This window comes from Crinia signifera, chromosome 4 (assembly GCF_055691185.1).
Source record: "Crinia signifera chromosome 4, ASM5569118v1, whole genome shotgun sequence".
Taxonomy (NCBI): Eukaryota; Metazoa; Chordata; class Amphibia; order Anura; family Myobatrachidae; genus Crinia; species Crinia signifera.
The window spans coordinates 298103362-298129177 of record NC_139220.1 but is presented as its reverse complement, the minus strand read 5'-3'; the positions used below and the strand labels follow the sequence as shown (position 1 = coordinate 298129177).

The window sequence follows — 25816 nt, the reverse complement described above, 5'->3', positions numbered from 1 at the left end:
CCACGCTTCGGGTTGACGTTGATAGTGGGGGTGGTGCACTATGAAAAATGGCATTTGGGGGCATTTCACTACTTTAATACACATTTCAATGCATTCTGATGCATTTCAGTGCAAAATCGGGTGCCATCGCATCGCATCGGATGCCATCGTATGGTATCCGATGCGATCGCATACGATTTTTGAGCTAAAATGCTCAAAAATCGGTAAAACATCGTATCGCATCGATGGCATACGATGCCATGCGATGTTTTACCGATTTTTCACCATTTTTGCTCAAAAATCGGTAAAACATCGTATCGCATCGTATGACATCGTATGCCACTACATATGGCATACGATGTTAGGCGATGTTTTACCGATTTTTGACCATTTTGGCTCAAAGGGGCAGTTGTATGATGTGTCGTTATGGGGGAGAAGGGGTATCAGCGCACGTTGGGGCAGATGTATGATCCGTCGTTATGGGGGAGAAGGGGTATCAGCGCACGTTATGTGCACTGATACCGCTTCTCCCCCATGTATGATGGAGCTAGCGTGCGGTAATGGACAGGGGCGCTATGCGCCCCTGTCCATATCGGCGCTGCTATCAAAATGATAGCAGGCCGAATGTATGAACGGTCAGCATGTCCCTGCTGTCAGCTGTGGGCTGCGCTGGGGATCTCGCGTGAACAGCGAGATCCCGCGCATGCCCAGTGCGGCTGGCCGGGGGACAGGAGATAGCGCATCAGTATTAACTGATGCGCTATCTTCAGAAAGGGACATCGCCGGAGGGGGGAGTTAACGCTCCCCCGCTTCGGCAGACAAGATGTTAATACATCTTGTCGATGTCCCTTCCTGCTTCGCCTCGCTATTGAGGCGAAGCAGGAAGTATCATAACGGCGCGATAAGCGCTGCTATGATACATCTGCCCCAAAAATCGGTAAAACATCGTATCGCATCGTATGACATCGTATGCCACTACATATGGCATACGATGCCATGCGATGGCATACGATTTTTGAGCAAAAATGCTCAAAAATCGGTAAAACATCGCATCGTATGCCATCGTATGCCACTACATATGGCATACGATGCCATACGATGGGAGCCGTGATACTCCACAAGTACCGCGCAGAGTACCAGGGAGCCGGGCAGGAGAACACGATGCAGCAGCAGCACTTCCAAAAAAAAAAGAAAAACCCCATACAAACGAATAGGAAGCCATTGATTGGCTGAGACCTCTCTCAGCCAATGAGCGATTGGGGGGGGGGGGGGGGGGGGCTGCAGCCCATAGGTAAAAACTGGCACTGGTTCTAGATGGTACCATGTAGTGCATAGTTAAGTACATAGAGATACGGAATTAGTTTTAGGTTATTTATAGTAATAACTAGTTATTAGATGTTTCCCACCTGCATGATAATGTATGTAGTTTGTGATCATTCCACTGTCTTTTACTTTGTAACTCAGGGCCTGATTCAGAGTTGATCACTATCGTGCGAATACACATTCCGTTCCATTATGGAATGATGGATCGTAGCGAGCCAAAATAGCTGCAATAATAGTGAAAGGATCTACCGTATATACTCGTGTATAAGCCGTCCCGAATATAAGCCGAGGCCCCTAATTTTACCAAGAAAAACTGGGAAAACTTATTGACCCTAGTATAAGCCTAGGGTGGGAAATGCAGAGTGCCATATGTGTGATAAGCAAGCAGTGTGACATGTATGTGTGAATGTGGGGAGCACTATGTCATGCTGTATACTGTATGTATGTATGTATGTATGTATGTATGAGGGGATCAGAATCTCTGGACGGCACTCACCTGTCCAGCACCTGCTGCAGGGACACACTGCTGCTGCTGGGATCAGACATGACATCCCCGGCCTCCTGTCAGTGGCAGCGCTCAGGCCGAGTGTCTGCATCGCTCCTCTCGCCCCCCAGGAACAGGTCACTGTGCTCTGTCACTGAGGGGAAAACACCAGCGCCGCGTCCTGACAGAACATCGCATCACTTCATGCGACAACACGGCAGCCCCGGACACCAGGAAGTGAGGAGGACAGCAGCAGCGCATGGAAGAGGTGCACTGCCGGCGCACTGTGTCCATGTACTTCCGGCAGTGGCGCCTCCATCCTCTTCACCCGTGTATAAGCCGAGGGTGGGTTTTCAGCAAAAAAAAATGTGCTGAAAAACTCGGCTTATACACGAGTATATACGGTAATTGCAATCCCCTCATATTTTGACAGCGAGTCGGCATTTGAGGGTAGACCCCTGCGGTTTTATGGGTGTGTCAGTAAAACTGCGAACGTGCTCCGGTGTTTTCAGGGAGGGTGCGTTCAGCCTGTCTCCGTTGCGGAGTTGTAGAAAGCGTTTAAGAAAGGGGTATATACTCCTGCGCATCCAGGGACACTGGGGGAAATTGAATAGGATGAGAGATTCAGAAAGTGAGAGATTTGGTAAGAAATCTCCAATTTTTTTAAAGCAGCAATCATTTACACTGCAGAACCAGTTTGATTTTGCAGTGTAAATGATTGCCGCTTTAAAAAAACTGGAGATTTCTTACTAAATCTCTCACTTTCTGAATCTCTCATCCTATTAAATCTCACCAACTGCTCAGTATGTTATAAATACATCATTGCATAATTACTGACTCTTTGAGTAATTTATGCACGTCAAATGGGTCACCCATCGCGATACACAAGCCACCTGGTCGAATGTCGCTGTTGATAGATATTATGTGCTGCTCCACACTTGACTGCTAACAATGCGATCAGCAGCAGCAGTGCTGAGGAGTTGGTTCGGGGAGCGGACGGCAGAATTTGAGAAGACAATTTAAAACACTGGGTGACCTTCTGTTTGGCTGGGTGCTCTTTCAGCCTAACAGAGGGTTGTCCAGTGTTTTAAATTGTATTTTCAAATTCTGCCGCCGCTGACCCCCTCCACCTGCCAGCACAGCACTGCACTACACTGCCATCCGCCACCAACCCTCTTCCACCATGCAACATCAGGTGCTGGAAAAATGCCCCATAAGAAGCGATCGGATGAGATGGGACATCGCAATCGCATCCGATCGCATGTGTGTATGGGCACTATTAGCTGGGTACACACCTAAAGATTTATCTGTCCAATATGTCTGGTGGAAACAAAAATCTGGAAATCTAATTGAGCAAATGGCAATCAACCATTTGCTCCCAAATTCTGGTAAATCATGGTTGCCTACCTGACCCTCTCCTTCGGGGAGAAAATGCTCTGTTCCTGGACTTCCCTGGTAATGTAGGATGATTGCCATCACCTGTGGGGAGCTAGGTAATTGATAAGAAAGGTGTCACCACAGGTGATGGCAATCAGACAATACCAGGGAAGCCCAGGAACAGATAATGTTTTAGGGCTGTTTCACACAGTACGGTTCCTGCCGCACGGTGAAATCCCGTACGGCCAGGGAGCCGTGCCGCACTCAGCAGTTGTGAATGGACACTATTGTGTCCATTCACACGGGACGGCCACGGCCCGGCCGCACGGCTGCAGCCGGATTCCCCCACTGGAAGGGACGGCTGCCGGGCTGTGGCCATCCCTGCCATTATAAAATTCTGAGTGCGGCGCGGCTCCCTGACTGTACGGGATTTCACCGTGCGGCAGGAACCGTACTGTGTGAAACAGCCCTTACCCTGTGGTAAATGGACAAGACAATTGTTCTTATAAGTTTATTAAACTAATAAGATTTAACTAATTTGTCTGAGTGACAATTGTGCTTTTTCCAGCATATGTGAGCAAATGTTTGATTGCCATTTGCTCAATTACATTGCCAGATTTTTGTGATAAAATCATTTGATTGTTTATGAATTGCGTATGGATGGGAAACAGGATATACCCCTTTTAGACATACTACCCTGGAATTACCCTGCATTTTGACTGCTGGGTCATTTTCCCGGGTGCAGCCTGCACCCATTCACACAGCAGCAAATTACCAGATGAAGCAGTTCTACCCAGTAATTTGCTGGAAAACCCGGGTTTTTCTTATGTCTGAAAGGGTCAACCCAGGTCTTAAATCCTGTGTCCTCAACCCAGGTAAAAAGAAGGGTCGGAGACCTGGGTTTTAACACCCGGGTTGACCCTTTCAGACATACCAAAATCCCGGGTAGATGCGCGTTCATGTGCAAAAACTTTTCTGGTCACTGATGAAAAGGAGAAACTGAGCAATATATCTCCCCGGTGTGAACGCACCTTTAGAAATACTCTCTGACCACATGCTCTAATACAGAAAGCCACACACCTGTTGCCAGCTTTCCCCCAGTCAAACAATTATCTAATTTGTAAGAGGAGTGTGTTAACCACAACTGCATTCACTAGTGAGCATGAAAGCAACACGGCACCTGTAAGTCATGTGTATATATACACATTTTTTTTTATCATACTACTGAGTCAACAAGTACATTGTTCTGTTTGTGTAGGTGAAGTTCCTATTTATAGCTACCGTTTTTTTTGCAAAAACCACCAAGTTTTATCTTTTTTTTTCCCACAGCATCATGCACTAAAACATCTTACTCTCTCTAATAAGCTTTAAAGATAAAATTACTGGGAAAGGAAACTTTTCCATCACCTTTATAAGTACATATATATGGCAGTACGGATGGTGTAATGGTTAGCATTACTGCCTCGCAGCGCTGAGGTCATGGGTTCGATTCCAACTGTGGCCCTTACCGCGCAGAGTTTGTAAATTCTTCCCGTATTTGCGTGGTTTTCCTCCAGGTACTCCGGCTTCGTCCCACAATCCAAAAATATACAGGTAGGTTATTTGGCGCCTAACAAAAATTAACCCTAAAATGTCTGTGTGTGCATGTACATGTGGTAGGGAATATAGATTGTAAGTTCCACTGGGGCAGGGACTGATGTGCATGGTCAAATATTCTCTGTGAAGTGCTGCGGAATATGTGTGTGCTATATAAGAAACTGTTAATAAAATACATTTTATATATATATATATACATATATATATATATATATATATAATTTGTGGTTGTATCGTCACTCGTCCAATATACAATCAAATGCCCTGGGTGCCTTCAGTGGGGTTGTACAGTTTGTAGAAGAATCTGCGTCACTCCAAGGGTCTTGTTACCTCTGTTTTTTTTTTCAATAGTTAAAGCCTGATATACATAAACAGCATTGCACAACGGCCCACGTTCCAATGCCTAACCCAGGGCTGGGCAATTGCGGCCCTCCAGATGTTGATTAACTACACATCCCAGGATGCTTTGCATTAGCTATGTGGCCATGCTGAAACTGCTGCAAGGCATGCTGGGATGTGGAGGGCCGCAATTGCCCAGCCCTGGCCTAACCGGTATTTTGCTCAAAGCCTGCTAGCTGTCAGGATTAAATGTGAACAATGCAATGAACAGAGCAATGTGTTAAGAGACTATTTAAGTCAGGGGTGTCTAAACTTTTTGCGACGAGGGCCAGATTTGGTGAGGTGAAAATGTGGGGGGGGGGACCATTCAGCCTGACATTATTGAATCGATAATCACATCAGAATGGTCCCCAACTCTGCCCCTATTCACTCCATGTCACCCAACCTGCCCCTTTACTGTATTTCCCCAGCCTGCCCCCATTCACTCTATGTCCCACAGCCTGCCCCTCCTTCACTGTATGTCCCACACAATGGCGTAACTAAAAATGTTGCTCCCCCCAGCCAAAATATCGTCTGGCGCCCCCGATTTGCCTACCCCCTGATAGATAGTTTTGCAGACATTTCAAAGTGCTGGTGTATCTCTCTCTAGATATATATATATATATACAGTGTGTATGTGTATATATATATATATATATATATCTCCTATATATTTGGCTACATCTGTCACTCAAAGTGGGTGTCTGTGTCTATAACGCTCTGTTCCTGGACTTTCCTCTTAATGTGTGATTGCCTTCATCTGTGCTGAACACCTTTCTGAGAAATTAACCTGTTTAAAACAGGTGATGGCAATCATACATTAAGGGGAAGTCTAGAAACAGAGCATTGTGTCCCTCCTGGAGAGGGTCATGTTGGGAGGTATGTGACAGAGAACCAGCCCAGTGAGCCCACAGACAGTGCCAGACACCCACTGCCTTCCCATGTTGCCCAGCACTGCTACTCCACAGCCACCAGGTGAGCGCCCCCCTCCCGCGATTTGCGGCAAAACCTCCCCCCCCGCGCGCCCCCCCCCTCCCGCGATTCACGGCAAAAACACCCGCTCCCCCGCGACCCCCCCTACCGCGATTCGCAGCAATAACACCCCCGCGACCCCCCCTCCCGCGATTCGCTGCAAAAAGAACCCCCCCACGACCCCTCCCGCAATTCGCGGCATAACCACCACCCCGCGACCCCCCCCTCCCGTGAATCGCGGCAAACCCTCCCCCGTGACCCACCCCCCCCCCCCGATTCGCGGAAAAAACACCCCCACCGCGACCTCCCTCCCGCGATTCGCGGCAAAAAGAACCCCCCCGCGACCCCCCCTTGCACGATTGGCGGCACCCCCCCTGCGACCCCCCTCCCGCGATTCGCGGCACACCCCCCCCCCTTAAATTCGCAGCAGCCCCAGGATTAAATGGCACATGCAAAACACTGACATGGCTATGGTCGACAATGAAAAAGGTTGACATGAGTTTTTGAAGATTTATTTTAAATTTTTTAAATTTTTTCATATTCATTGTCATGTGTCGACATGGACACCAATGAAGTGGCACACTTATGTCAACATTTACATGTGTTGACCTTTCTGTGTTGATTTTTTCTTGTGGCAATTCGCGTCACACCCCCCCGCAACCCCCCCTCCCGCGATTCGCGGCACCCCCGTGACCCCCCACCTCCCGCAATTCGCGGCAACCCCCCACCGGAACCCCTGTGAACCCCGCCCTCCCGCGATTCGCGGCACCCACCCCCGCGACCCCCCCTCCCGCAATTCGCGGCACCCCCCCGTGATTCGCGGCAGCTCCAGAATTAAATTGCACATGGAAAACACTGACATGGCTATGGTCGACAATGAAAAAGGTTGACATGAGTTTTTGAAGTTTTTTTGTCATTTTTTGAATATTTTCATATTCATTCTCATGTGTCGACATGGACACCAATGAAGTGCCACACTTATGTCAACATTTACATGTGTTGATCTTTCTGTGTTGATTTTTTACTTGTGGCGATTCGCGTCACACCCCCCGCAACCCCCCCTCCGGCGATTCGCGGCACCCCGGCACCCCCCCGCGACCCCCCCCCTCCCGCAATTCGCGGCAACCCCCCACCGGAACCCCCATGAACCCCGCTCTACCGCGATTCGCGGCACCCACCCCCCGCAACCGCCCCCCTCCCGCGATTTGCGTCACACCCCCCCCCTCACAACCCCCACTCCCGCGATTCACGGCACACACACACACCTCCCCCGCGATTCTCGGCACCCCACCCCGTGACCCCCCCTCCCGTGATTCACGGCACACCCCCGCGACCCCCCCCTCCCATGATTCGCCGCAACCCACGCCCCGTAACCCCCCCTCCCGCGATTCGCGGCACCCACCCCCGCGACCCCCCCTCCCGCAATTCGCGGCACCCCCCCCCCCCCGCGATTCGCGGCCGCTCCAGAATTAAATTGCACATGGAAAACACTGACATGGCTATGGTCGACAATGAAAAAGGTTGACATGAGTTTTTGAAGTTTTTTTTTTCATTTTTTGAATGTTTTCATATTCATTCTCATGTGTCGACATGGACACCAATGAAGTGCCACACTTATGTCAACATTTACATGTGTTGACCTTTCTGTGTTGATTTTTTCTTGTGGTGATTAGCGTCACCCCCCCCCCACCCCCCCGCAACCCCCACTCCCGCGATTCACGGCACACACACACCCCCCCGCGATTCCCGGCACCCCACCCCGTGACCCCCCCTCCCTTGATTCACGGCACACCCCCCGCGACCCCCCCCTACCATGATTCGCCGCAACCCCCGTCCCCGTAACCCCCCTCCCGCGATTTGCGGCAACCCACCCCGCGACCCCCCTCCCGCGATTTTCTGCAATCCCTCTCCTCCCTCGATTCGCAGCATCCACCCCCCCACAACCCCCCTCCTGCAATTCGCCGCACCCCCCGCGACCCCCCCTCCTGCAATTCGCCGCACCCTCCGCGACCCCCCTCCCGCGATTCGCGGACACCTAAGTTGCAATACAGGGCATCTTTCATACAATTCTAACCATATTTCTCATATACAAACGTTCACAAATTAAGGGGGCGCAGCCCCTTACGACGGTGTGAAGAGCGCCCGTAGGGCGCGATGAATCACCTAGTATATATATAATCTCGATACACCATGTGTTACTACACTGGGTGCACTGGGTGTATATATATATATAAATAAATGAAAAGCACACACTTCCTAAATGTATTAGCGATTTCCTAAATGTAACCAGGATTACAGAGGGTTAAACTCACCAGTTTGCTTGTCACTCTCTGCAGCAGAGGGGGAGGGCTCACAGCCAGTGGGGAGCTAGGTAAAGGTGTTACACCACAGGTGATGGCAATCATACATTACCAGGGAAGTCCAGGTACAGAGCATTTCCTCCCGCATGGAGAAGGTCAGGTAGGCAAGTATGACACTACAGAGCATAGTTATTGCAACATGGACTGATGAGGAGGGGAGAGAGATGCTTAGAATAATGCTGGCCACACATCAGACCAACTTCCGACCAACTTTTTTAAAACCCTTGAAACCTCCAACCAGCAGCGAAAGGGGACGCGCGCGCACAAGATGTGCGTGTATCCCCTTCCGACGGCGCTTCCCCCGGGTCACCGCCGGCTTGTCGGCGCTCACCCAGGGTCCCCACCGCCTCCCCCCCCCCTAACGCTGTCCATCTCCCTGAAGCGGAGATGGGCAGGGTTCCCATCGCCCCGCCGACAGAAACTGAGACGCACACGCGTCTCAGTCAGATGGCGAGCCGGGCTGCTGGCGGATCACCAGCGGTGACGTTCTGGCGATTCGCCAGCAAAGAAGAGCCCGGCCCCATCTGTATTAACGGAATGGGATCATTTGGTCTACAGCATTTAGGTTGACACCATTAGGTTGACATGCATTTAGATCGACATGGGTGAGGTAGACAGTGTCATTAGGTCGACAGGGTCATTAGGGCAACATGGGTTAGGTCGACATGGGTAAGGTCGACAGTGAAAAAGTCGATACAGTCAACATAGCACCGCGTCCCCTCGCTGCGCTCGACACACTATTTTATTCTCCCACCACACCCTAGTGGATGGTAGGGCATGAAATACCACGTCGGCTCAAAAAAACAGTAAAAAAAAAACATGTTGACCTTTTGCCTGTCAATTTTCCTCATGTCGATCTTATTCATGTCGAACTAATGACCCTGTCGACCTAACCCATGTCAATCTTAAGTCATGTCGACCTAATGGTGTCGACCTAATGCTTGTAGAACTAAATGCTGTAGACCAAATGACCATATCCCCTATTAACACATTGGTGGGCAGGTGGAAGAAAAAACGTATTTGGGAAAATTTAGTAAGCATAATACGTGAAAAAAAAAATCGTATTTTTATAGTAAAATACAATTTTTTGGGGGGCGTATTCGTATTTTTTAGCATTTACTTTGCCAAAAATACGATTATTTGTATTGATGGGACATTCGTATTTGTATTTACAAATACATCGATAGAATATGACTAGGAATCACTATTCAAAAGAATGGTGATTCCAAATTTACTAACCGCCCGTAATTTTAATACGGCCAGTAATTATCGGCAATTAGCGGGATACGCCCGCTAATTGCCGGCCAAATACGCCAGAGAAATGCACTTCATTTTCCTGTCGTATTTGACATCAGCCTGCACGGATCAGTCAGATCCCTGCAGGCTTCAGTGCAAATATAGAAAAATAAATAAATAAACCAGGTAACCAGCACCAGGCTGAAAGAGCCGGGGCTGGTATTAAAAAATCAGGGAACAATTTGCACAGAGCTCCGCTGTATTTTTTAAAACCAGCCCCAGGCTCCAGGGCCGGGGCTGGTTCCCAAAATACGGAGGACAAATGACTAGGGGTCCCCCGTATTTTAAGAACCAGCCCCTTAATAGATTTAACCATTGGGTTTTGTTGTGGAACTATGAGTCCCAGCAAGCGGCCCATTAACGGGCTTGCTGGGACTCTTAGTTCCACAACAAAACCAATAGTTAAATAAAAGCACACTGACACATAAGAAAAATAAAACTTTAATACACACGGAGCCCATTCATACTGATACTTACCTATCTTGAGCCCGTAGGTAGCCCTCGGTCCTGGTATGGTGTCCTGGGGTCCTGGTATCCTGGTCCTGGGTTCCGGCGTCCTGGTCCGGTATCCGGGCTGTTTTTTTTGTAAAATATAGAAAAAACCATTGGGTTCTGCTGTGGAACTAAGAGTCCCAGCAAGCCTGCACTGCATACTGGGACTTGGAGAACCACAAGTCCCAGCATGCGGCCCATTAATGGGCTTGCTGGGACTCTTAGTTCCACAACAGATCCAATAGTTAAAAAAAACACACTGACGCCAGAAAAATTTACAGCATTATCCGCAGGGGTGACTGCGGATAATGCTGCTGGAAGGGGCTGGGGATGGATGATGCAGGGGGGGGGGGGGGGAGATGGATGATGCAGGGGGGTGATGATGGTAGGGGGCGATGACTGGGGATGGATGATGCAGGGGGGGGTGACGACTGGGGATGAATGATGCAGGGGGGGTGACGACTGGGGATGGATGATGCAGGGGGTGTGATGACTGGGGGGGTGTCGACTGGGGTTGGATGATGCAGGGGGATGACGACGACGGGGGGGACTGGGGATGGATGATGCAGGGGGGGGGTGATGATTGGGGGGGGGGGGGCGGTTGATGCAGGGGGCCGGTGTAGACTGGTGATGGATGATGCAGTTGTTGATGCAGGGGGGGTGACGCCGGGGAGGGGGGGGGGGGGGCGACGATGGGATGGATGATGCAGGGGAGGTGACGACTGGGGATGGATGATGCAGGGGGGGTGATTTTTTGGGGGGGGGGTTGATGCAGGGGGAGGGGTGTCGACTGGGAATGGATGATGCAGGGGGAGGGGTGTCGACTGGGGATGGATGATGCAGGGGGAGGGGTGTCGACTGGGGATGGATGATGCAGGGGGGGTGATGACTGGGGATGGATGATGCAGGGGGGGTGATTTTGGGGGGGGTTGATGCAGGGGGAGGGGTGTCGACTGGGGATGGATGATGCAGGGGGATGACGACGGGGGGTGGGGGACTAGGGATGGATGATGCAGGGGGGGTGATGACTGGGGGGGGGGTTGTCGACTAAGGATGGATGATGCATGGGGGTGCCGATGGGGGGATTGGGGATGGATGATGCAGGGGGGGTGATGACTGGGGGTTTTTTGATGCAGGGGGGGTGACGACAGGGTGGGGGGTGACAACTGGGGATGGATGATGCTGCGGGGGGGGGGGGGGCTGGTGATGCTGCTGCTAGGGGATTGCACAGGGGGACTGGTGATGATGTAGAGGGGGGGGGGCAGAGGGGGGACTGGGGTCGGATGATGCTGCCGCAGGGGAGGTTACACAGAGATGAGGAAGAGGAAAGCCGGGCTCCGGGTATACACCCGCAGCGTGAAGAGAGCCGGGCAGGGTGCGAGCCAGGTGATACACATGGTCCACATATACAGGCCGCCTCTCTCGACGTCTCCTCAGCCGCTGTAGGGAACTGCCTCCCCGCCGCTGCCGAGTGCCCGGTGGCTACTGCACCCGTGCAGATGTCATGCAGCTCCCGGGATCCCACCACAGCCTGTCCTCACCATGTCCTGTGCTGGCCTATCACCTCCCCGCCGTCATTACTGTTGCTGCTGCCGCTGCCATGTCCCGGGCTGGGGTTAAGTACACTGGGGATGCTGCGGGGCACAGGACACGGGATGCTGCGGGGACAGCAGTGATAGACATCAGATGTAGGCGGACACTGCTGGTCACTGACTGCCTACATATTGTTCGGTTGGGGGAACTTTCCCCCTACACCAGAACGATTAGCTGGGGAAAATCAAACAGGTTTGATTTTGCCCAGCAAGTTGGAAAGACCGTTTAGGGCCGTTTATCAGCGTTTTGGGAGCAAACGGCTGATAATCGTTTGCTCCCACACACTAGAAAGATTATCATTTCAACCTGCCAAAAGTTAACTGGTTGGAACGATATCTTGCAGACATTGCCAGGCAAATCACTGGCACTGAACAGGTGCCCACACACTAGAACGATTTTTGGGACGATTGGCCGATTTTCGATAAATCGAATCAATAAATCGGTCGAAAATCGTCCGATGCTCGCTCCCGTGGATCTTTTGCTAAATTTTCTGATCTTACGTGCTGCACAAAAACGCACACGGGATCTTAAGAAAAATCTTTGGTAAAGATGTGCACTTGCCTGAAATCTTTTGTCCAGATCGGACAAAAGATTTGAAGGCTAATTTATGTGCACATCTTATGATCGCAGATCTTTCTAGTGTGTGGGCACCTTAAAGGATTCTCTTATATATAAATAAAGGCATTTGTAATTGGTCCAGTACATAATCATCCACAAACAGGTTTATTTTTAGCTATAATACAAAAATGTGAACCATAAAAGTCCATTACAAATGAAATCCACTGTTTTCTATGGGTGAAACAGGTTCAGTGTGAAAGGTACCAACCCAGTAATGAATTGGTAATATACTGGTTACAATTGGCAATGTAAAAGGGGTTTAACTTTCTCAGACCTGTTTTAAGAAACATTTCAAATACTGGGTCTAAGCAAGGTATACAGTAGGTGTTTATAGCACTATACAGGGTTGGAATATCATATAACTTATGCTGCTTTCACATTGCCTAAACGTTTAAGACAGTGGTTCCCAAACTGTGTGCCGTGGCTCCCTTGGGTGCCTTGGGACACTTGCAGGGGTGCCCTGGGCTGGTGGTCCAGGACCAATTCAAATTAATTATGGTTAATTATTTATGTGCAAAACCAGTGCTGGTGGCTGCCAAAAATAAAATATGTACGAACAGAAGCAAATCCTGTCTTTAACACATAACTGACCCTGGGAATATATAAACCCAATCTAATACATTTTTCTGTTGTCTAGGGTAGCCGTGAAAATATTTTGATACCCTTAGGGTGCCGTGATTCAAAAAAGATTGGGAACCACTGGTTTAAGAGATATTTCGAAATGGTATTTAAAATGGGTCTTGTGATTTTCACATCCTCAACGATAACATTCTTGGGATCTCCTCCCCACTATAGAATAAGCCATAGAAACATAGACCTTGACGGCAGATAAGAACCATTTGGCCCCTTTTTTACCCTTCAGGCATACCTCCCGATTATCAGGGCCTGTCCCGCTGTCCCACCCGCGGCTGGCAGTGTCCCGTGGTGAGGGGGGGCTTTTGGGAGTCCCCCCTGTCGGCTGCTAAGCAGCGAGGAATAAACGCTGTGTGCATGCGCACAGCGTCTATTCCCGCTGCCAGGGGGCATGGCTAGAGGCTCACAGAGCCTCTGGGTCATGCCCCCATAGTGTCAGAATGGGGGCGTTGCCTCGCAGAAGAACTGTGAGTATAGGCCATGCCCCCCAAATTAAGCCACACCCCAAAAAATATTGGGGTGCCTTCGGCGCGCATCAACTGTGTCCCGCCTCCGGCTCCTTCAAAGTTGGGAGGTATGCTTCAGGGGTACTTATTTTCTAGCATGGCACCCATCGCATAGATTGTATGCCTTACATAAGGCATACAATCAATACAATTGATACGATTTTTTAATTGTATGGATCTCATCTTATGCATCTCCATAAGATCCATGAGATCCATAAGATGCTATAAGATAAAAATCGTGAGTCACCAATAACCATTGTTAACGCCACCAGCACTATCAACGCCAACCCAAAGCGTGGCGAGTGCAGCGAGCCTGCGAGGGGCGGCGGTACGCGTCCTCCGACCTTTTCATACCCCCACTATCCACGTTGGCGTTGAGTTGATTTTATATAGTGTGGCGAGCCACCGAGCCCGAAGCGTGGCGAGCGGACGCGGACTACTTCACATGTATTCTGCGTCCCCTCGCGGGGCTCGCTGCGCTCGCCACGTTTCGGGCTCTGTGGCTCGCTGCGCTCGCCACACTATATAAAATCAACTCCACGACGACGTGGATAGTGGGGGTATAAAAAGGCCGGAGGACGCGTACCGCCGCCGCTCGCCACGCTTCGGGTTGGCGTCAATAGTGGGGTGGCGTTACCAATGGGGGGGCCATTTCACCCATGAAGGGGGGGTTAGCAATTAAAATTGGGGTTTTGGGGGCTTTTTACATTGGAATAAATGTTAAATTGGGTCTCAGGGACCATTTCACATTGATTCCAATGTAAAAATCTCGTCGATTGCGTCAATTGCATCATTGCATGCATCTTATGCCGCACAAACACATAAGATGCATGCAATGCTTGAGATATCAGCCCGACACATACAATCTAGAATGTGGGCGCCGTGCTAGGAAATAAGTACCGCTTCAGGTAATCTCAACCCTTTTTAATCCTTATTTCTTTGTAAGGATATTCATATGCCTATCCCAAGCATGTTTAAATTGTTCTACTGTATTTGCCTCTACCACCTCTGATGGGAGACTATTCCACTTATCTACTACTCTTTCTGTGAAGTAATTCTATCTAACATTTCCCCTGAACCTACCTCCCTCCAGTGCCAGTGCATGTCCTCGTGTTCTGTTGCTCCTCTTCCTGTGAAGAATGTCTCCCTCCTGTACTATTTTTTTTTTAACATCATTGATTTTTATTGGAATAAAGAAGAAAAAGAGCATACATTTTCATCGAGGTGGTACAATATGCGAAGGGGGGTAAAGGGAACCAAAAACAAACAAAGGAAAAAAACAACAAAGAAGGTGTTATAGGGGGAGAGGGGAGGAGGAGGGGGGGGTGTACATGAATCAAGGTGAACATATAGTATACAGTATAGTACTCCAATAGTATATATAAACGTAGCATACATTTACAGTGACTTATACATTTATGGTATTGAAAAATAAACCGTAGGCTCTGACAGGCAGGGGGGTCTATCATTGCTAAGGGGAGTCGAGAGCATTCTCGATGAGGCTAAATTGCATGGGGTCAGAATTGGATGGTTTAGGGAATATTGATGCCCCAGATCCATCTGTAATAAATTCACTCCAAGGCGACCAGAGTACTAGTGGCGATGAGGCTTTGTAGGAGTACGGCATGTATTCTGTCTCCATAGTGAAATAAAATTGAATTTTGTGAATGACCTTTAGTAAGGTGGGAGGGGATGGTTGCTTCCATAGTTGTGCTAGTGCCGCTCTTGCTGCTATCAGGATTTGTCCAAGGACATATCGTTTATGAGTTAGGATGTCATCTGGGAATAAATGTAATAATGCGATGGAGGGGGAGGGAGAAAGCTTTAGAAGTAGCACATCCTTGATTAAGTTAAATACATCCAGCCAGAACTGACGTAGAGCCGTACATGACCGGAAAACATGGCCAATCTCGCCACATTGGCGCCAGCAATATTTAGAGGAGGAGGGCCAAATGGTGTGTAATCTGTCGGGAGTTAAGTATAGCCTGTGTAACAATTTCACATGCATCTCGGTGTGGTTCAGACATCTTGAGATTTTAAATGAGGTGGCTAAAATGTTGTTCCATTGGGATTCGGACAGGTTTATCTGTAAGTCTTTTTCCCATCTTTTCCGAGAGTTATATTCTGGGACTGGGGCTAGGTCTAGAAGGATCTTGTACCAAAATGAGATTTCTCCTCTAGGTATGGGGTGGGAGATTCTAGATAGAACTGTAGGTGTGAGGGGGTTACTAGAACTCAGCGACTTAGTAGTTTTTTTCCACCAGTGTTGAATTTGGAAGTACCCTAGTAGTTCTGAGTCAGGGATTTGATATTTATTTTGTAATATAGGGAATGGTAGTAATAGTGTGCCATTTAACAAATCCCCAAGTGTTTTCGCACCGCAGGAGACCCACTTTACAAGATTCAGGTTAGGTATAAGTTTGGCAAGGGATTTTAATGTGATGTGGGGGAGAGTGGCGGAAGAGGTATGTAGTTTATCAGCGAGTTTGTCCCATATTTTTAATGAAGACTGGGTAGACGGTAATAAAGAAGGAAGGGCTGGTCTTAGAGGCTTAGGTACGAACACTGCATCTGCAAGCGGGAAGTCGGTACAGGCTGCTCTCTCCAAGATAGCCCATTCTGTAACTGAGTCTGTAGCGCAGATATGTTTAAGTTGGGCTAAAACACAGGCTTCATGGTACAATGCCAGATCGGGGAGACCTAGACCTCCCTTAGCTTTAGGTGGGGTCATTTTGGATTTCGCGATTTTTGGGGGTCCAGTTGGCCAGACATATTTGGTCAAGATGCGATTACATTCATTTAAGTATTTAGTTGGGACAGAGTAGGGGATAGTGCGGAATATATACATTAACTTGGGTAACAGAGTCATTTTGAATGCAGCTATGCGGCCCAGCCAGGATATCTCATAGTTAACCCAGGATTTAGTGAGGGAAGAGAGGGTCCTGATCAGGGGTGGAAAATTAACCTCAAAAGCTTTTGATGTATATGCCGGGATGTTAACACCGAGATATTTTATGGATTCTGATTGCCAGTTGTAGGGGTAACAGGTCTTAAGGGATGTTGGGATGTTGGTGCCCTTTATAGGGAGGGCGTCCGTCTTTGTTGTATTTAGTTTATAGTAGGAGGCCCTACTGTAAGAGTCTAGGATCGCGTGAAGATGTGGAAGGGTAGAAAAGGGGTTCGAGACAAACACAAGAACATCATCAGCAAATAGGCAAAGTTTGTGATTTAGGTCCCCTACTTCTATTCCTGGAAAGTTGTCGTCATTGCGGATCTTTATTGCTAGGGGTTCAATGGCCAAAACAAAGATTAAAGGGGACAAGGGACAGCCCTGTCTAGTTCCGTTAGAAATTGGAAAAGTGTCGGATAGAAAGCCATTGCTGAACACGCGGGCCGTTGGGGCTGAGTACAGAGAGAGAATTGACTGTAGAATTTGACCGCGGAAGCCAAATCTACACAGAACTTCCTTCATACAGATGGGGCCGGGCTCATCTTTGCAGGGGATGGCGATGGCGACGCCATCGCCATTCCCTGCTCCCGCGCCATCTGTGTGTCGGAAGGGGACGCGCGCGCACGAGGTGCGCGCGCGTCCCCTTCCGACGGTGCTGCCGTCCCCTTCCGACGGTCGCCTGGTGCCCACACCGGGCGCCCGCACCCCCCCACAGCCTCCTCGGGTCCCCCCAGCCCCCCTCGAGCGGGAGGCGGACAGTATTGCGTCCGCCTCGCCGGCCGGCCGCCCGGATACTGAGACGCGCGTGCGTGGGGGACGCACGCGCGTCTCAGTCAGATGGCGCGCCGTGTTGCTGGCGCATCGCCAGCAGCATGCTGCTGGCGATGCGCCAGCAAGCATAAGGCCGGCGCCGTCTGTATATGACCAATTTAGACGGTCAAAGGCTTTCTCTGCGTCGAGTGACAGTAGGAGTAGGTCCTGGTCACTGGACAGGGAGTCCAGTAAATAAAAAACTCTCCGGGTGTTGTCCGAAGCTTGTCTGCCAGGGACAAACCCCGCTTGGTCCGCGTGAACCAACAATGGCAAGAACAGGTTTATACGGGTAGCTATAAGTTTTGCGTATAGTTTAATGTCCCCATTTAATAAAGCGATAGGGCGATAGTTCTGGCAGTATGCGGGGTCCTTGCCAGGTTTTGGGAGGGTTATTATTTGAGACTCTAACATTTCTGAAGGGGGAGATCCCAGTGTAGAGATCGTGTTGAATAGTTCCGTCAATGTAGGAGTCAAAATTTCTCGGAATGAAATGTAGAAGTCATTGATGAAGCCATCAGGGCCAGGGGCTTTACCTTTGGGCAAGGATTTTATAGCGGCATCGACCTCTGAAGTGGTCCATGGGGCGTTTAATAAGGCTAAAACACAAAAAGAGAGGAGAAACCACTAAATTAGTGGAATATTGGGCGCTAGTTGGTAACAGTTGTACAGATAATAAATATATGACCTATAATAATTTGGAATCTAGTAGTTCTGTATTTTAGCTTGCAGTTCTCCCATGTGTACCAGTGTGGATACACCCAATCTGTTTATCACCCGACTTTTTAAGGTACAGGTTCTAGACAGATATATAAAGACAATTAGAAAAAAACAAGAAATGGAGTATCTGCGCTGTTTTTTATTTTTTATTTGATAACTTGCACCATGGATGAAGTCACTTCACATACACAATTTTTGTCTGTTTATGAATATTTATTTTCATTTATTTGTATAAAAAAAAGATCATATAAAATACATTACAATTTTTATAGGCGGCCACCTACAGATATATATGAAGGTATTTATAGCGATTGCATAAATATTTGTTTATCATGCAATCGGTATATACACGTATATGTTTATATAAAAAAAACTTGATTTTACATATAAAATTAATCACATTTAAATGAAGAGGAAAAAATAATAAAATAAAAATAAATTTTCAAAAAATTATATATAAAAAGTATATAACACTAAACTTTGTGACTTATAGCCCCAGGATGGCGAAAGCTGTGTAGCCAGTCCAGGTATCTAGAATTCTGGACGCATAGTATAAATTTTGAAGAAAGACTGAACTGAGCGGATCACTTTCTGTATAGACCTTTTTTGTCCTTGGTTAAAGAAACAGTCTTTTTCCAATTACAGATGAATTTAAACGTAGAATAACTTGTATGCATACATTTGTAACTTTAGGTGATTTGGCAATATATGCCTTTTTGGAAAGAAAGTAGTAAAGTGCACAGTGGTGCGTCTCTCACCTGCACCGTTTGTGCGTGGATACTTGTCCCAGCAGCGGGATACCTCGCTGCATGTACCGCGCTCAGGTGTCTACACGGGCTGTGTAGATGGTTGTCCCAGCAGCGGGACGTCTCGCTGCATACACTGCGCTTCGATGTCAGCGCTAGTAGTGGAGTGTCCCTCCGGTGAACAGGGGTCGGGGAGGACGCCGCGTAGATGTTGTTAGCTGGCGTCTCACTCACCCGTAGTTGGAATCCAACAGCCGTCGCTGCTCTCACCTGCGCCGCTGTGTCACCTGTTTCTCACCGGAGTTCTCCTAGCAGCTTGATGGACGTGATGACGTAGGGCTTGGTCTGTATTTTCTCCCAATAAATTTAAGCTGGTAGTGTTCGATGCGGGAGATTTTTTCAGAATCCAAGCAAGGTGATATTCTTCTCAGTTGAAAGCTGTATGCTGGGTGAACCTCTAACGCGTTTCGCCCTATCAGAGGGCTTTTTAAAAAAAAAGTTTAATGAGGCTAGCTGCTCATCAGTAAGGGACGGTAAATTTAAGTCATTTAAAAAGGAGGTGATAGATGCGTTGGAGGGTTGAAAGGTTGAGGAATCCTGGGAGAGGTTGTATAGTTGTGCATAGTATTTAGCAAAATGGTTCGAGATATCTTTGGGATTTAAAATCTTAGCATTATTATTGGAGTATATATGCTTTATTCTATTCCTAGCTTGTTGCATTCTAAGTTTGCGGGCAAGCATCTTTCCTGACTTATTACCAAATAAGTAAAATTTCTGGCGTAATTTGTTTAATGCTATTTGGGTTTGGGCCACAAGGAGTTTTTGAAGTTGGCTACGGATGTTAGACAGTTCTTTGCGCAAAAGTGTGCTAGGTGAGGCTTTGTTTCTGTCTTCAAGTTCAGTCAGCTTAGACTCTAGATCACGTTGGCGCTGCGTATTTAGTTTTTTAAGGGTGGCCCCCACTTGGATAGCGGCACCACGGGTCACCGACTTAAATGCGCACCAATGGTTCAATACTGATGTGTCATGAGGGGCATTTGTGGCTATGTAGGAGTCGATGCTATCTGAGATAATTTTTTTCGTCATGGTATCAGATAATAGGTGAGGGGATAGGCGCCACGGTCTCTGAGGGATCTGGCGAGGGTTAGGGTCCCAATACCACAGCAATGGTGCATGGTCAGACCATGTTATAGGGAGGATATCGAGGGATTTTGAATGTTGTAGCGTCCATTTGTCACTAAGTATTATGTCTATCCTAGAATATGTATTGTGTACTGGTGAGTAGTATGTGTAATCTCGTCCAGATGGATTTTGTATTCGCCAGACATCATATAGATCGAATTCCGTCAGTAGATTACGAAATGCGGCGGAAGGGCCAGAATTAGTGGTGGTAGTAGAGGGTTTCAACGAAGGTGTTTTAAGGGACTTGTCTAATTTGGGATTCAAGACTAAGTTAAAATCCCCCAGGACCATTAGTGAGCCCCTAGTGGACTTCCGGATCAATAGGAAAAGTTTACGGAGGAAGGGGATTTGATTAGAGTTTGGGGCGTAAACGGATACCAGAGTGACCAGTTTGTCATTTAAGAGACCTGTCAGGATTAAGTAGCGTCCATTTTTGTCTGAAACCTGGGAATGGAGAACAAATGACGTATCTCTGTTAAAAAGAATAGCCACTCCGTTGCGTTTGAAAGGGCCATTAGCGAAGTATCCAAGTGGATACTTGTTGTCTTTTAACATAGGGGGGCGTAGGGAAGAGAAGTGTGTTTCCTGTAGCATCACAACCCCAGCTTTCTGCTTAGCGAAGAAGGAGAGAGCCAGTCTACGCTTATTTGGTGAATTAAGACCTTTAACATTCAGTGATAAGACCTTTGCCATAGTGTATCGGTGGGGTTAGACGATAACCAATGTAAACTATGCATTTCAGGGAGGGAGTCAGTAAGTGTATATCTTTTAGCAAAAGAACACACCATGTAATACCAAAACATGTACAGTAAAGGGAGGGAGTGAGTAGGTTTAGGAAGGAAGGTGATAGGAAAAGGGGGAAACCAAAGGAAGGGAAAAAACCAAAACAGCCCAGTGTATCGGGCCTGCATGACTACTGCAAAGATTAAACTACTATGCAGTAGTATCTAAAAGGGGAGTGGGGTTGTATGCGGCTTGGCGCCACCACCCACGTAGCGGGAACGCTCCAATAACAGTAAACAGTAGAAATTGAAACCAAACCTATACCTCAGTATATTAGGCACAGGAAAACATGTGATAATATATTGCAAACAAAAAATATGAGATTAATTAAAACTTTGAAATATAATAATAGCTTATAAGCTATGATGTAAAAATACCCTAATATGAACTTTAACATTTTAGAATCGAGGCCATGGGGGAACACAACTATGAATACTTATCCGCTTATCCAGTATGTGGGAACTGGAAGCATGTGACACAGTTTAGTTCAGTTCAGCACCTGGCCCCGAAGAGAAGGAATATAATGTGCCGTAAAGTCTTCAGGTGGTTGACCAATCGGAAGATGGAATAGTAGGCCGTTTGGGGCCTGGAGGAGGCTTGACCGTAATATCCCAGTCCATCAACATCTTAATTCCGGCATCTAGTGACGAGATGGTATAGGAGGAATCTTCATATGACACGATTAACTTCACTGGGAATCCCCAGCGGTAGGTGATATCATTGGCCCGCAGGGCAGATGTTATCGGGGCAAATGCCCGCCTTTTGGCAACGGTGAGGGCGGAGAAATCTGGAAAGATTTGTAAGCCTCCTAATGCGTCTGAGTCCCCAGCTGCTCGGGCAGCCTGTAGAATTCGTTCCTTACTCTTGAAGAAGTGCACACGTAGCAGGGTATCCCTTGGTAGGGAGGATGAGACTATGCGAGGTCTGGGGAGACGGTGGATGCGGTCAATTGTTAAGTCCTTCTCTTCTGCGTTGGGTAGCAACTTACGGAAAAGGGTTAATGCATAGTTTTCCAGTTCGGAGTTGGAAACTGAGTCAGGGATTCCCCTGATTTTTAGGTTATTACGCCTAGATCTGTCCTCCAAATCGGCTGTTTTGTTCTTGAGGTCATCTAATTCAGTCTGCAGGTTGGCATGGGAGGAGATTAAGTCGTTGTGCGACGCTACTAATTCCTCCATTTTCCGTTCAAGGTGGTCTGTACGGTCTCCTACAGCCGCCAGCTCGGTTTTGACTTCTCGGATGGCCGATGATAAATCATTGGTGAGGTCTGTTTTGAATGCCGAGAGGATTTTGCATAAGGATTTGACTGTAAGAGGGGCCTCTGACTCACAATCCACTCCCATGGCGGTGAAGGCCTTTGGTGTGCCGGTGGAGGGTGTGGTTCCTCCTGTACTATTTTAATTAAAACCCTTGATATATTTGAAGATTTCTATCATGTCCCCCCTTTCCCTTCTCTGCTCCAAACTATACATGTTAAGATCTTTTAGTCTTTCCTGGTAAGTTTTGTGATGTAGGCCATGCACCATTTTAGTTGCCCTTCTTTGTACACTCTCTAAAGTATTTATATCCTTCTAAAGATATGGTCTCCAGAACTGGACACAGTATTCCAGATGAGGCCGTACCAATGACCTATAAAGCCATGTTGGTTAGAAAGTAATGCATAAGCAGCAAGTGTGTGTGTCGGGGTGAGACTAGTCTAGTCATCCCAGCTGGGCGGTATGGGGGTGTCGTGGATGCACAATTGTGGCCCTGCTCCCTACTATACAATTCCCAGCATTGTAACTTGGGAGCATGGACATACTGACACAAGCCTCCTGTATTTGGGATAGCGGGGAGTGCAGCACCAGTTTTAGGAGCTTCTCACATGTTCCAGAAGAGTCGGCAAGTATGATGCATGGGTATTTATGACTGGCACTCCTTGTAATAAAGATAACGTTACCATAAATGACTATATCCACACAGGTCACATTCAGTTCTTATGCTAATAAGCAGCATCATCGTCATTCCGCAATGATTGTGTCATTTCTTCCGGAATCAAATACATGACAACCTTTACATACCTTTTATAACCGATAGCACATTGCCTCCTGTTCAGGACACGGAACCATCAATAGCATGCCTGTGAGCACTGACATTCCAACAGTCCCTGTCCCTGCTCACTGATGGTGCCCATCACAAGAGTGATATTATTACTTGGTACTTCACCTACCTTGACATTGATCCCAGTCACCGCCACTGCACTGGGACAAGCGTTGCACTGGCTGCATCTGGCAATAAAGGCTGTGGTGGGATACATTGGGACTTGTGGCATCCTCTGCAGCAGGCTGTTTTATTTAGCTTTATTTTAACATTTTACTCCTTATTCCCCATATCTGTTCACACAGTTATAAGTATGGATCAGTGATGTTTTTATAATTGAAGTATGTACAGTTAAAATGGGCCCCTGATTCCCAGGTGGGCCGACACCGCACATGCTGCACCCATTTTTACAATACTAGCCCATCCAGACTCCCATGATGAAGGCAGCAGAGTTGCCGGAAAATGGCCCCCGCCCCCAACCATTCGCAAGGCGGGGTATGGTGGACTCGCAAGGCTGTGAATTCACAGCCTTGCGAATCCACCAGAATAACCCCCATAGTAGGTAAGGGAGCTATGACTCCTACATGGTAATCGTAAATAGTTACAGAAGTTTCACATGGAGTGCGCAGACTTGTCGGGAGGTAATTATAGACTTTACGGGTGAAGCCGTGAGGGAGTATCCGCACAGATATAGTGGACATAAAAAGAAGCAAACCAAAGACAAAAATGCTTTGTCTTTGGTTTGAAATTAGTTTAAAACGTAACTTTAGTTTAAAACGTAACTTTTATATCGACCTTCTTAAAATAAATGGCAAGAGTTTATACAGAAAAACTGTATGTATAGAAATTTATAAATGTTGTGTGATTGGCTCCGTGGCCCAACTCCACGTAGATCACACATTAATTTTCATTTAGCGGGTATCGTCATCATTGATAGTCATGTGACCGTAGGCAAAATAAATTATTTAGATCCCATGTACAATAAAAAACTTCAATGTTTAATCACATAATTATTATGGGATTGGTTACCCCAACAGCAGTGGTGCAGATACTCAATTGTGGACAATGGCTCATGCAGCAGGCGTTTCCAATGCAATAGTAATGATAATCTAAATATGCACAAAAGATCTGATGTACAGTATAGTAGTAATCTAAGTAACACCATTTTTTATGCTGCCTCAACCTAACCTTTTTCATTGCTTAATTATGATAGCACTGGCCAAGTATTTGTGGATCACCTTTCTGTTGAAGCTATGTGTTCCACCAGTATATGGCGGCTTCACAGACCATAAGTGATATACGTCTGGGCAAATTTTTTAAAATTATTCTTGCTTTAGAATGGACATTATCATATACATACTGTAATCTTTGTGTTTTTGTTTTGCAGGAATCTTGTTGAGACTTGCAGAAGACAATATGGTGGCCCAAAGCACTTTGTGGAGATGCATCGTATTTGCAGTAATCTTTATGTTTGCTTCTGGATACTTATCATATAAAACTTTTAATGCCAATCTTTTAAAGTTAGAGACCAAAAGGAAACCTGTAAACAACTTGACCTATCCAGCCTTCAAACATCCTCTGGCCCCACCATATCCATATCCCTACCAGTTCCTCATTAACCAACCGGAGAAGTGCAAGAACCAGAGCCCATTCCTAATTATGCTGGTGATTGGTGAGAGCTGGGATGTGTTGTCCAGACACGCCATCCGAGACACGTGGGGCAATGAAAGTCTTTATGATGTTGATGTGATAAGAATATTTCTGGTTGGTCGGTCTACACTTGCAAATGAAAAGGTCCAAGAGGTGCTTGAGGAGGAAAGTGCAGCCTTTGGTGATATTGTACAACAAGACTTCTTGGACACGTACTATAACTTGACTCTAAAAACTTTAATGGGCATGGAATGGGTGGCCAAATTTTGCCCCACTGCCAGCTATGTTGTGAAAATAGACAATGACATGTTTCTCAATGTGGATTATCTGGTCCACCAGCTCCTTCACCCAGAGTTGCCAGTCCGTACAAATTATTTTACAGGGTATATAGTATCCAACACAGGTCCTTTGAGGCTTAAAGTCTACAAGTGGTATGTACCCGTGGAAGTCTATCCCAACAACACCTACCCACCTTACTGTTCGGGTCCTGGGTATGTCTTTTCAGCAGATATGGCACAAAAAATTTATGATGTGTCACAGGAAATTAGGGTGATCCCTATGGAAGACTCTTTTATGGGAATTTGCCTGTATGAGCTCAAGATCCCACCCACTCATCCTCCTCCGAACATATTTAATGGCCACAGGATTAATTATGACCGCTGCAGATTCAAAAAGCTCATTACAGTTCACCATTACGGCAAGGATGAGCTACAGACTGTGTGGGCCGACTTTTGGGCTAAAAGAATGTTAGCGTGTTGATTTAACCAAGTGAACATTTCTCGTTACTGTATTTTCTAGGGATCTAAAGTCATTTTTGGTAGACGTTACTCTGTAGGGCAGCTAGGAAATCTTTGAGGACTAAAATGGATAAACAGGGAATTTAAATAAGTGGTACTCTTTACCTAGCACGGCGCCCACGATTTTGATCGTGGGCATCGCAGGTAAAAAAATCGCGGGCATCGCGGCCATTGAATGCACTAAAAATCGGGTGCGACGCGACGCCCGCGATTTCCCATAGGGAACAATGTTAAATTTCTCAATTGACCCGATTTTACTGTTCAATGCCTCAATTGACACGATTTTTCCATAGGAAACAATGTTAAATGGCCCACAGAGGCCAAATAGGCACCCTGAAGTGTGAAATGGCCCCCACAATTGTTAACGCCGTGGATAGTGGGGGTATGAAAAGGTCGTAGGACGCGTACCGCCGCCCCTCGCGGGCTCGCTGCGCTTGCCACGCTTCGGGTTCACGTTGATCGTGGGGTGGCGTTAACAATTGTGGGGGCCAT

The 25816-nt window shown here is 47.4% G+C and overlaps 1 protein-coding gene across 1 annotated transcript; it reads left to right on the top strand.

Moving 5' to 3' along the window:
* The first annotated feature begins 4677 nt into the window (after positions 1-4677).
* Positions 4678-25565, top strand: LOC146072791 (beta-1,3-galactosyltransferase 2-like). The gene is made up of 2 exons (XM_083179986.1): positions 4678-4756; positions 24265-25565. The coding sequence occupies exon 2, from the start codon at positions 24294-24296 to the stop codon at positions 25284-25286; it is 993 nt and encodes a 330-aa protein (XP_083036112.1). The 5' UTR covers positions 4678-4756; positions 24265-24293; the 3' UTR covers positions 25287-25565.
* Positions 25566-25816: the final 251 nt, after the last annotated feature.

Bases quoted from the DNA above. Each gene is read 5' to 3' on its own strand.
- LOC146072791 (XM_083179986.1), top strand. From the start codon at position 24,294: ATGGTGGCCCAAAGCACTTTGTGGAGATGCATCGTATTTGCAGTAATC.